The 13,326-nt window shown below is 40.6% G+C and overlaps 1 protein-coding gene across 1 annotated transcript in view; it reads right to left on the bottom strand.

Moving 5' to 3' along the window:
- The window catches only part of kansl1l (KAT8 regulatory NSL complex subunit 1-like), a 107,847-nt gene extending 94,907 nt beyond the window's left edge, over positions 1 to 12,940 (bottom strand). The window contains 3 exon segments of the mRNA XM_072578716.1: positions 11,769 to 11,899; positions 11,901 to 12,442; positions 12,445 to 12,940. Of these exon segments, the coding sequence (XP_072434817.1) occupies positions 11,769 to 11,899; positions 11,901 to 12,442; positions 12,445 to 12,940 (1,169 nt within the window).
- Between the last annotated feature and the right edge of the window lie 386 nt (positions 12,941 to 13,326).

Raw genomic sequence — 13,326 nt, 5'->3', positions numbered from 1 at the left:
AAACAACTCTAACAAATTTGTGAGGCAAGATCTCCAATTCAAAGCCATGCTAACTACTCCTAATCAAACACGTCTTTCCAAATGCATGTACATCTTCTCTCCCAGAATCTTCTCAAATAACATACCTACCATAGATATTAAGCTTGCTGGTCCATAGATTTTTTTTTCTTTGTAATCCTCTTGAATAAGGGCACAACATCCAGTCTTCCGGGACCGCACCTATGACTAACAAGGATGCAAAGATAATCAGCCAGGGCACCCTCAATTTCTTGTCTAGTCTCTTGCAGTTCTATTGGATATATCTTGTCTGGACCAGATTTATCCACCCTCATACATTCTAATACATCCAATACCTCCTCTACTGTGAATAGAACTGGCACCAAGGTATCACCACTAACTTCCAAGTCTTCAAGTCTTTCTCTATGGTAAACACAGAAGAGAAATATTCATTGAGGACATTTCCCATCTCCTGTGGTTCTGCACATTTACATCCACTTTGGACCTTGAGGGGTTGTGGTGACTGAGCAGACTTCTCCCAGAATGCTCCTCTGTAAAACAAAGTCTCTCTGTCACCCACATGTGCACCAGGAATTAATCCCTTTCAACTCCATAAAAGGGTATTATTTTCTCCATTACAACTGTGAACATCCATCACCACACACCCCTACTCCAGTAGGATTCAATTGGCTTGCCCAAAGAAAGCAAAAAGGTATTAGTGGAAGGGTATTTTTCTGGCTGGAGGTTCATGACTAGTGGTGTCCCACAGGGATCCATACTGAGACCTCTGCTGTTATATTTATATATATATATAAAAATATATGACTTGGATGAAAAAAATAGATGGATGGATTATTAAGTTTGCAAACAATACTAAGATCAGTACAGTTGTTAATAGCTTATAAGGTTGTTCAAAGGATAGAATGGGATATAGATCAGTTGCAAATATGGGCACAGAAATGGCAGACAGAGTTTAATCTGGGAAAGTATGGAGGTGCTGTACTGTGGGAGATCAAATGTTAAGAAAAATGTAATTTATGGCACGACCCGGAATAGCATTGAAGTACAGAGAGACCTTGGGGTTCCAGTCCATTGTTCTCAAAGTGGCCATGCAAGTAGATAAGGTGGTAAAGAAGGTACACTTGCCTTCATTGGTCAGTAGAAGAATCAAGATGTCATGTTGCAGGTTTAAAAGATTTTGCTTAGGCTACAGAGTATTGCGTTCAGTTCCCATTACCACATTACAGGAATGATGTGGAGACTTTGGAGAGGGTGCAGAATAGGTTCACCAGGATGCTGCCTGGATTACAGGGTTTGAGCTATAAAAGGAGAGACTAGAAAGACTCAGGTTGTTTTCTCAGTGGTGGTGGAGGCAGAGGAGAAACTTGATAGAAGTCTTGAAAATTATGAGGTGCATAGATAGGGTTGACAGTCAGAATCTTTTTCCTCCCCCAGAGTACCAATTGTTAAAGTTCACTTGAGAATGTAACTTTAAGAAAGTTCTGCATCTGAAAGATTTACAAATGAAAGAACTGAAACCAACCTGTTCATTCTGAAAGATGAGAGACTTAACAAACAAACAATCCAGGTCTTTTTCAATATATAATTTCAGTTACATCACACTGTAAACTTTTGCTATAAATGGTGTCTTACGATCTGATACTCCACAACCACCTTATGAAGGAGCAGTACTCCAAAAGCTAGTGCTTCTGTTAGAGTATAACATGGTGTTGTGTGATTTTTAATCCAATTCATGTACCCATCCCAATGCCCTTTAAATATACCCACCTCTACCACCACCTCCTCTGTCAGGTCAAGTTTAATACCTGTTACCTTAACCCCAATAACAGATTTTAGCATTTAATTCAAGACGGATAGTAGGCTTGTTAGCCTATGATTCCATGTTTCTTTGTCCTCCTTAATTGAACAGCAGGTTCTATTTTCTATCTATCAAGAATCTGGGCTTTTTTTAAAATCAGATCAAAACAAAAAGGGATCCGTGTATCTACATGCACGTCTTTTTGAACGCCTAGGACATGCAGCCTGAAGTTCTAGTAATCTGTTCGGTGCAAGTTACATTAATTTCTCATGCACTATTTCACCATTAAACATTAATGGTGGTTGAAGTTTCTGATTCTCATCAGACTCTTGGTTCCCTATAGTTCTGATATGTAGCTTTCTATCACAGAGGCCAAAGATAAGTAATTTATCTCACTGCTGCCAACATCACAGGATTAGTGTCACTTTCCAAAGTGGGGATTTCTATGAGTGACTTTGTACACACAGTTCCAGACTCTGTTTAGGGGGCAACAAGCACCAGCAGAAAAACATTTGTCCAATGGAGGAAAAAAAGCAGCACAAAAAGAAGAGGGAACCACTCCCAGAACAGAGATCAACCAGCATACTCCATTCTTTTTTTAAAAAACTATTCCAAAACTGAAACGCCCAGAATTACAGACAGCTACTGTCAAATGTTAAGTACTAAGGTAAGTGCACGGTTAGGATAGCAAGCGGACATGGGTATCAAGGCTCAAGTTGACAAGGGGCCGGGTAAATGGAGTGTTTGGGTAAGATGTGGTCAGTGGGAGACAGGAATTTTGGGGCGCTTGGTGCTCATGTCGTCAGGTCCTGCAACAGCACAAATGGAAGAAAAAAAAAGGTTAGGTGTGGAAGTGGGAGCATTTGGGCCCCAGCAGCAGGTTAAAGCTCCAGTACCAACAAGGTGCCAGATCCTGATCATAAAAAGGAGGACTGGTAAGAGTGTCAGATCTGGTGGTAGGCTTGTCAGGTCAGGGTCTGAGGGAGACAGAGAATGTGGGAAGGTGTAGTTGAAAGGCTTGGATTTAAGTTAGAATCATAAGACCATAGAATCTCTACAACGTCGAAGCAGGCCCTTGGGTTCATCGCGTCCATCGCGTCCACCAACCCTCGAAAGGGCATCCCACCCTGACTCTTGGATCTCTAGTTTTGGGAGATTTCTTGTATCTTCCTCAGTGAAAACAGAAAAATAATTTAGGTTCTCTGCCATTTCTCTGTTACTGACCATAAATTCTCTTCAGTCTGCCTGCAATGGATCCACATCCATTTTAACCAACATTTCATTTTCAAGTACCTTTATGAACATCATCAACACTATGAAATAAATCACCTTTTCAAACTATGTGGATGGCAAAAAGGAAAGCACAAAGCTAGCTGGTAAAATTGTGTCAGAGAAGAATGGTAGGACTTGAATCCTAATCACAAAGACAACAGAATACATGACTTGGCTTTTGCTACTTTCAACTTGATGTAACAGGAGCAGTCGTTGGAGTTCCAGTTTATTACAAGTCAAAGGATCCAAATTTATACTCACCTTAACTGATTTTCACAATAACAGATGCAAATAAGCCAAATTATAAGCTTGTTTGTTTATTTCCCAATTGCCTGTTTATATAGTCATCATTTTCAAATTCAAGCCAATTCACCAAACATGCAAATATCTAAAATACACAAGAGAGATTCTCAAAGTTCTGAGGTACAGGGAATGATATTTTAAATGGCTTCTAGAACAGATGCTTCCCCATTTGGATCAAATTTTAAGGACGGTTCTATGATTCTCCATGATGGACAATTTAAAGCACCTTTGTGTGAAACATTTCATAATTGTTTGATGGCTGTTATAACGTCACATGCTGACTTTTCAGGTTTTGTTTGTTTTCCTCTACATCTATGGTAGCAAGATAATGGATTAGCAAAACAAACAGCAGCTCCTGAAAAATCTTGACTGATTCCTCATCACTAAGCACAGGTGCATTTTTGTTCGTTTTTGCACCACAGTAAAATATCTACACATTCAACCATCATGTTTTGCAATCAGCCACTGTATAAAATTGCACATCAACTGAATAGATTAGATTAGATTACATTACAGTGTGGATACAGGCCCTTCGGCCCAACAAGTCCACACCGACCCGCCGAAGCACAATCCACCCATAACCCCACATTTACCCCTTACCTAACACTACGGGCAATTTAGCATGGCCAATTCACCTGACCTGCACATCTTTGTGACTGTGGGAGGAAACCGGAGCACCCGGAGGAAACCCACGCAGACACGGGGAGAACGTGCAAACTCCACACAGTCAGTCGCCTGAGGCGGGAATTGAACCCGGGTCTCCGGCGGTTGAGGCAGTAGTGCTAACCACTGTGCCACCGTGCCGCCCACTACATGGAAAACATCTTCTGTCAGCACAAGCACTTTAAAAATGTTCACCAATTAGCTGCATAAAACAAAGTTTATGGGAGAGAAACATACACAAATGCTCAGAGATACATCAAGTAGTATAGAATGTTGCAAAAGCAGAGTATGGCCCATTTGTAGATCAAGCTTGCACTAAATTAGTAAAGAGAACATGGCTATAATTCTGTTACACTTCTACAAGTGACAAATGAGCAGCTAACAGTTATAACTACATTTCCCTGAACCAGGCTTTAAAAGGTGATATGCAACAGGACCAGCAAGATAAACCTAATTTGCTACTCAAGTTTCAACTGTTAACGTAGGCAACTTCTGAACACAGATGAGGGGTTAGGGTTTCCCAAATTTGGGGTAGAACCCCCAGTGGGTAGCAATGGTCACCAAGGAACTCTAGCTGAATTCTAAGAGTTATGCTCCAGCTCTAACAGGGCCCATATTCACAGCTCCACTTCACGGGGCGGCACAGTGACACAGTGGTTAGCACTGCTGCTTCACAGCGCCCGAGACGCGGGTTCAATTCCCGCCTCAGGCAACTCTCTGTGTGGAGTTTGCACATTCTCTCCGTGCTCCGGTTTCCTCCCACAGTCCAAAGATATGTGCAGGTTAGGTGAATTGGCCATGCTAAATTGCCCCTAGTGTTAGGTGAAGGGGTAAATGAATGGGTCTGAGTGGGTTGCTCTTCGGAGGGTCAGTGTGGACTTGTTGGGCCGAAGGGCCTGTTTCCACACTAAGTAATCTAATCATAACTCTTGCCCTCAGTTCAAAATCAGGGGGTGGTGACAATTTAAGTCTCAAAGTAATAGTGGGAGCAAGTTTGGGCAGCAGTGCACTAGGCATTGGTTCAGTAAGTGGAAGTATAAAACAAAAAAAAAGTCTGAAACATCATAGAACAAGCGAGACAGCGACTCAGAGACAGACAAAGCGAGGACCTTCAAATCATTATAGATTACAGAAATAAAGATTGCACATCCATTCTGTTCATTCTCGTCCTGTATCACTGCCAAACGTCAGAATCATTGCAACGTCTCTAAATTGCCAAGTCAATTAAAAATGGTTATTCAGCAAACTGCTCCAGATTGCAAAAAACCCCCAAACTGCCCCTGACATTGAATTTCAATGTTCCTAAATGCTCTAACTGATAGCAGGCTGTCTAGAAAGAAAAGAAACCTCAAGTCTCTGTGTTATGGTTTATTTTTCCAAAATACTTTTACTGAAATACTCTACCCCAAAAGGAGATGTAAAAGATCAACTCCACCAGTGTAGCAATTTATACCAACTTTTCAAAGTACAACTTAAATGCATTTATCTGAAATAATTTTGCCTGGGTTGGATGCTCTTCAGGAGGATCAGTATGGGCCGAATAGCCTGCTTCTACACTGTAGGGACTGAATGGAATGGCAAATCCAACTGGTGTCTTTCAAGTGGTTGTCTACATTCTCATCTGGAGGGTATCAAACTACATACAGATAGACACTAACGACAGAGCAGTACTGAAGAGTCAGTACAATGATGACACTTCTTGTAAAGCTGAACCAGTAAAAAGCAGCGTAAATGCAATCAGGTTACGTGGAAGGAAAACACAAATATCAATGTACAATTTACCTTTCTGCTCCATAAAAATCTCAATTCCCACCAATATTTAGAATCCAAACATTGAGAACTAATCCAAGATTTTTGCCATAACGAGTATTATCCCAGAAACAGATTACTCCATGAAGACAAACAAGAATTTTGTTTTATCAGTTTATACCCAGTCTGGTTATCCTAATTTTATTATTGTTGAGCTAAGGCTTCTATTCAGCTCAGTGTCTAGAAATTAAAGTCGTAAACACGAGAATGAAATTAAAGAAGTTTAATCATTCACCTTAACTCCTGGTCGAACAATTCAGACTTTTCCTCATCATTCAGTCCTCTTCACAGTTATAAGCACAATGTTTTCTTGATCTCTCAAGAAAGAGATTTCAAAGCAGAATTCAAGGTGCTTTCTGACCAAAGTACAATACAGATTCAACGTACTGACTGAAGAGTTATTGTCTAAATGTTTTCATTTAAGGATCTGCTCCTCGCCCATAACCCAGCATGGTCAGAGTATATCATCATTCTCTTTCAGCTTTTCTTGCAGCTGGTTTGTATTAACAACTTTGGGGGGTGGGTGGTGGAAAGAGATGTACAAGGAATAATATGCATTAATGCATTAATTTCTGTTGTTATACCACCTACAAGTGGACAGAAATATAACAAGAAAAACTTTTGTGAACGGTGATCAAGATAAAAACGTAGCCATGTCTAAAATTAAGGTATCGAATCTGAACAAATTTACAGGGAGAGTATAAAATTATACAGTTTAGTCAAGAACACAGACACAGCACTTTCAGGGGGTAGCAGCAACAGACAGGTCAGTGGCACTGTGACCAGCTCTGCAGCTCAGAGTGAAAGGGTGCAGTCAGACGGAAAGTTACTAATTGGAAACTCAAATTGTGAAGGGGACAGAAATAAGATTCTGTGGCCGCAGAAGAGACACCAGGAAGGTGCCTTGCCTCCCATGGTCAAGGATATCTGAGGAGTTGCAAAACATTTTGAAGGGGGAGGGTGAACAGCCAGTGGTCACTGTCTACCCATGTCAGTTGTACTGACGTACACAAAAGGTCCTGCGAAATGAGTATATGGAGTTAGGTAAGAAGTTAAAAATCAGGACATCAAGGAAGTGATCTCCAAATTACTCCCAATGCCATGCGCCAGTGAGGATAGACATAGAAAGATAGGCCAGATGAATGCAAGGCTGAGGAGTTAGTGCAGGGTTTTCAGTTCTTGGATCATAGAGATCTCTTCTGGGGCAGAAGTGACCTGTACTTGGACTAGAGGGGACCAATATCTTGTGGGGAGCTTAGCTAGTGTTACTTGGGAAGCTTTACACTAGTTTGGGAGAGGGATGGGACTCTGAAGAGGAAAGGGCCGTTAAGAAGACAGAGGAAAATACATTAGCCATCAAGAGCAAGTTTACTATTCAGGATAACCAAGGGCACAGTAAAGGGAGGGAAAAGTCATCCGGTTTAGAGTGCATTTATTTCAAAGCGCGAAGCCCGATTGGTAAGGCAGATGAGTTCAGAGCATGGATTGGCTGTAGGGACTGGCATATTATAGCCATAACAGAAACATGGCTGAAAGAAGGGCAGGACTGACAGCTCAATGTTTCAGGATACAGAAACTACAGGTGGGATAGATGTACAAGTATGCAAGGAGGGGGAGTTTTTTTTTTTTTTTTTTTTAGATTAGATTACTTACAGTGTGGAAACAGGCCCTTCGGCCCAACAAGTCCACACCGCCCCGCCGAAGCGTAACCCACCCATACCCCTACATCTACATTTACATTTACCCCTTACCTAACACTATGGGCAATTTAGCATGGCCAATTCACCTGACCTGCACATCTTTGGACTGTGGGAGGAAACCGGAGCACCCGGAGGAAACCCACGCAGACACGGGGAGAACGTGCAAACTCCACACAGTCAGTCGCCTGAGGCGGGAATTGAACCCGGGTCTCCGGCGCTGCGAGGCAGCAGTGCTAACCACTGTGCCACCGTGCCGCCCTAGTTGCCCTATTGATTAGGGAGGATAGAAGAATATCCTCTCTAAACACTGTTGTTAAGTGGTCATCAAATGAGACCATATGGTTAGAGCTTAGAAATAATAAAAGCGATGGTCACTTTGTTGGGACTGTATTACAGACCCCCAAAAAGCCAGTGGGTAAGAGGAGCACACGTGTAGAGAGATTGCAGATACCTGTAGGAATAACAGTAGTATTGGTTGGAGATTTTAATTTCCCTGTATTGACTAGGCCACCCAGAGTATAAAAGGCCTGGATGGGCTGGAATTTGTCAAATGTGTCCAAGAAATTTCCTATCAATATGTGGAGGGCCTGCACTCAGGAGGATGCAACTCTTCGGCAACAAGGTTGGGCAAGTGACTAAGTATCAGTCAGAAAGCACTTTGGGTCCAACAACCATAACTCTCAGTTTTAACGTAGTTATGAATGAATATAGTACCCGTCCACAGGTTGAGGAGCTAAACTGGAGAGGAAACGATCTTGGGGCCATTAGGGCAAGATCTAGCGGAGGTCGGTTGGATGAGTCTGTTTTAAGAAAAAAGGAATGATTGGCAAATTGGAGGCTTTTAAAAGTGAGATAAAGAGTACAGAGACAGTGTGTCAGGGATTCACTGGAGCCCAAATTAGCTTAAACTTAATGTAGGTCTTTTTCCTGACCAGAACCTCAGTATCCCTCGTCAGCCGGGGTTCCCTAAACTTGCCAGCTTTTCCTTTTACCCAAACAGGGACAGTACCCTAAACAACATAGAAACAGACCTTTTGGTCCAACTCGCCCATGCTGACCAGATACCCTAAATTAATCTAGTCCCATTTGCCAGCACTTGGCCAATATCCCTCAAAACACTTCCCATTCATGCACTCATCCAGTTGCCTTTTAAATGTTGTAACTGCTCCACCCTCCACTACTTCCTCTGGCAACTCATTCCATACACACATCACCCTCGGTGTGAAAACATTACCCCTTAAGTCCCTTTTAAATCTTTCCCCTCTCATCCTAAATCTATACCCTCTAGTGCTGCACTCCCCCACCCTAAGAAAAAGACCTTGTCTATTTAAGAGGGAAATCAGAAGAACAAAAAAGGGTATGAGATGGATCTGGCAAATGAGGTTAAAGATAATCATAAGAGATTATAAACTTACAAGAAGAGTAAAAGGGTGGCTCGAGATATTTTAAATGAATATTTCTCCTCGGTGTTTACTGAGGAGAGAATCATGGATGCTAAGGAAATAAGAGAAATAAGTTGGGATGTTTTGGATTGCATATTTGCAGCCTTAAAAATGCATTAAAGGTGGATAAATCCCCTGGGTCTGATCAAGCCCATCATCGGACATTATGGGAGGCGAGGGAAGGAATTGCAGAGGCCCTTGCAAAGATTTTTGCTTCATCTTTATCAACTGGTGATGTTCCAAAGACTGGAGGGTGGCTAATGTTGTTCCATTGATTAAGAAAGGTAGCAAAGACAATCCAGGGAACTACTGGCCAGTCAGTCTGATATCAGTGGTAGGCAAGTTGTTGAAGACGAAACTGAGGAACACGATCAATCAATATTTGGATAGTCAGGATCTGATTAGGGATAGTCAGATTGGATTTGTGCGCAGGAAGTCATGTCTGACAAGTCTTTTAGAGCTTTTCGAAGAGGTAACCAAGAGGATAGATGAGGGTAGGGCAATGGATGTTGTCATGAAGGTTAGATTGCATGGGATCCAGGGAGAGCTAGCTAACTGGACTGAAACGTAGCTCAACGGTAAGAAGCAGAGGGTGATGGTTGAAGGTTGTTTCTCAGACTGGAGGCCTGTGACTACTGGTGTGCCCTTTGGTCGGTGCTGGGACCTTTGTTATTTGTTATTTACATAAATGATCTTGATATGAATGTACAAGACATGATTAGTAAGTTTGCAGATGATACAAAATTAGGGAGGTATCATTGATAGTGAGGAAGGTTTTCAAAAATTACAGAGATCTTAAATCAGAGGAGCAAGTGGACTGAGGACTAAAGTGCATTTGCCAGTACAGATAAGTGTGAGGTGTTGCACTTTGGAAAGTGAAATCAAGGTAGGACTTATACAGTAAATGGTAAGGTCCTAATGAGTGTTGTGGAATAGAGGGACCAAGGAAGACAAGTACATAGTTAGTTGAAAGCGGTGTCATAGGAAGACAGGGTGTTGAAGAAGGCATTTTGTGTGCTGGCCTTCATCAATCAAGGCATGGAATATAGGAGTTGGGATATTATGTTACAGTCGTATAAGTTATTGCTGAGGCCATATTGGGAGTATTGTGTACAGTTTTGGTCACCCTGTTATGGAAAATACATAGTTAAACTAGAAAAAGAGTGCAAAGATGATTTACAAGGATGTTGCCGGGACTAATAGGCCCACGTTACAGGGAGAGGTTGGCCAGGATAGGACTCCCTTCCATAGAACGTAGGAGAATGAGGATGACCTTATTGGAGGTGTATAAAATTATGAAAACTAGAGGGCATAGGTTTAAGGTGAGAGGGAAAGATTTAAGGACCTGAAAGGCAATTTCTTGATGCAAACAATGGTGCTTATATGGAATGGGTTGTGATAGAAAATGGATGAGGCAGGTACAATAGCAACATTTGGATAGGTACTTGGATGGGAAGGGTTGAGGGGGTAGTGGACCAATTGCGAGAAGTTAGAACTAGGAGTGGGCACCATGGTCAGCATGGACCAGTGTGGGCCAGAGCGAGAGTGAGTATGTGTATGTGTACATAAGAATGAGAGCTTTCTTTCTCTGTTCTTTTTAAATTACTCATCTGTTTCAAATGATTTGTTTCACATCTATTTCATATAATGTCAAAAGGATCTTCACACAAAAGTCAGAAAATCACTTCCTGGTGTACAATTAATTATATTTTGCAAAGCTGAATCAATTACATACAGACAAAATGGTTCAATTTTACCAAGTTAGTAGAATTGTTTCATGTTAACAGCTGGACAAAACTATACAACAAGTACCATATTACTGAGAAATTACCAGATCACAATCATGGCAACTTACTTGTGTCATTGAATCCAATTTCATTGTGATTTTCATTCAATTAACCCTTATAAAAGTTAAAATGTATGTACCCATATGCACCAGTCCACTTTTTGACAAAACATGAAAGTTACACCATTCAAGCACTTAGATTAAAATAAGCACCTGAACATTATTATTCAAATCACACTGCAGATAATCACATGATGTTAAGCTCCACAGAACAACTTTTCTGAGAGCGCTTCCCTATTGTTCATCACACCTGGAGTTTATCATTATTAAGTGGATGCTCAGCAGTATCACAAAAGTTCTGGTAAGTAAAGCACGACTCACATGGCACTTATTTAAATGAGTGTTCCTCAATCAGCTTTAAAACAAAACAACCAAATTTCCATTTCTTTTGACTTCAGAGCAATTGCAGCCAATTCACTTTTTTAGTTGTCCATAAGATATGGGTATCATCATCTCGGCCAGCACTTATTGTGCACTCCCTATTGCCATTGAGATGGCAGTGGTCTTCGCGAATGAGAGGGCATTACACCCATTGTATCTGCAGAATTACCCTAACCAATTTTGGTTAGCTCATCATGACTATATATCACACAAATATAGATATCCCAAAAATGTATCCTATTCTGATGATACGAAAAACTTATAATAGAAACCGTACTACAATAAATCAGTAATTCAAAGTTCATAAAATGTTCACAGAAATGATCATTTTTTTATACACTAAACCATTTGCATTTATGAAGCCATTATATTCAGTCAAAATGATCTAATTTACAGGGACCTCTCCCTTCCCAGAGAATTTGTGGAAGATTTTTTGTAAAAACAAGTTCAACAAGCACACATGCTTCTGCTTTGATTTGCATCTAATTCACTCAGCTGATGTCTAAAATGACGACAGTATTAACAATTCTACTTACAATGGCATATTTCTATTCAGTGCAATCTCTTCGCTGTCTGTATCCTCTTCAGTGCTACTGCTGGTTGCGTCGGAATCCACACTTTCTTTAACGTGCAAAAGCAATGCTTTTGAAAAGGACACGTACTCATAAGAATTCAGAATTGATTGAATTTGAAATGAATCCAGTGTGCACACCACTGTGCTTTATTCCAAAAGGAAAGACAGTCTCAGTATTTGAAATGTCAATTTTGCTTCTTCTTGCCTGCTTTTCAAGCTAGCACTTCATAAAATCCTGAACTTTGCAATTAATTTGACGCTCAACATGCTTTGCCTGGATGAGTTGCAAATGCTTTTTAAGTCGGCTAGACTTTTTAGCTAGTTCTTGCTGTCTGCTAAGGCACTCAAACAGCTGAGTATCAATTTTATTTTTCCTTATACTTGTGGAACCACGAAGTTATTTTTCCTCGTTTCTCTGCAGGATCAATTGCCTGGTACTATTCAATAAACTTTCAAACTCAAAGTCATCCCGTGCTGGCACTGCATCCCAAGTTTTGTTTGCTTTGACTGGTTTCAACATGACTTTTTGATTTGAAGTCATGCCACCAGCACTGTTAAGGGTCATTGAAACAGAATCACAGGCCAATTTCACTTGAAGAGCAGTGCTTAACATGCCCACACACTCCAAAGCATTTCTTTCTGGAAGTTTAAGTCTTTCTTGTCATGATTACTACTACTTAGCTCTCCTTCAGGTAGAGAATACATTCAGCTAGCTTTAGAAGCAGATACTTGTTTAGTTCTATCACAAGATAAATCTTTGGCAAGAATAACAGCAGAGCTTTTGCTAAACAATGTCTTCCTAATATTTAGTTTACAGTTTAAAGACAGTTTGTCCAGTAGAGTATTAGGACTAGTTAACCAGGCTGCATTGCTTGGAATTGCAGAATGAACAGTTATAGATCCATAAGGTACATGTTTCAAATCAGGTGCATCACTGCCAAGCCCATATGTTGCAAATGGATATGCAAGTTGAGACCAAGTAGACTGTGTGTTACACTCTCTATTCAGCTTCTGCTCTTCTTCATGGAAGAATGTATCAGGTTCAATGGAACTGGAAGATAATGAAGACGATAACAGCTGGAATCCATGTGGCTCTGTGGCAGTTTCAGTGAGAGCAGGAGCCATTGTAACCATACAGTGTTGTCCCAGCAATCCCACTGCAATAAAGATATTGCCCCTACAGAACAGATGAGTAAAAAAAAGACACCGCGAAATATTTGAAGCCATTGCCTTACATAAAATATGTAAAGCCTAAATTACAAAGATGATTCTAGAATTGTCCTCTACACAGCATGAACTCCAACACAATCTTAGGTACACAAAAATAATTTCAAAAGAAACCATTACATCTAGTCAATTTAAGTCACCTGGCTATGTTATATTTTAAGATTTAATTTTTAAGTATATGTCTTCTAAGCGACCAAGTGTTCCTGGTGTATTTTTTAAATGGAGTTATTGGAGATAATATTTTTGTTAACTTTACAAGTGATAATTAACTTCAAATGCAGAAAGATAAATTT

The sequence above is a fragment of the Chiloscyllium punctatum genome, chromosome 10 (assembly GCF_047496795.1).
Source record: "Chiloscyllium punctatum isolate Juve2018m chromosome 10, sChiPun1.3, whole genome shotgun sequence".
NCBI classification, from domain to species: domain Eukaryota; kingdom Metazoa; phylum Chordata; class Chondrichthyes; order Orectolobiformes; family Hemiscylliidae; genus Chiloscyllium; species Chiloscyllium punctatum.
This window is presented reverse-complemented; position numbering and strand designations above follow the sequence as displayed.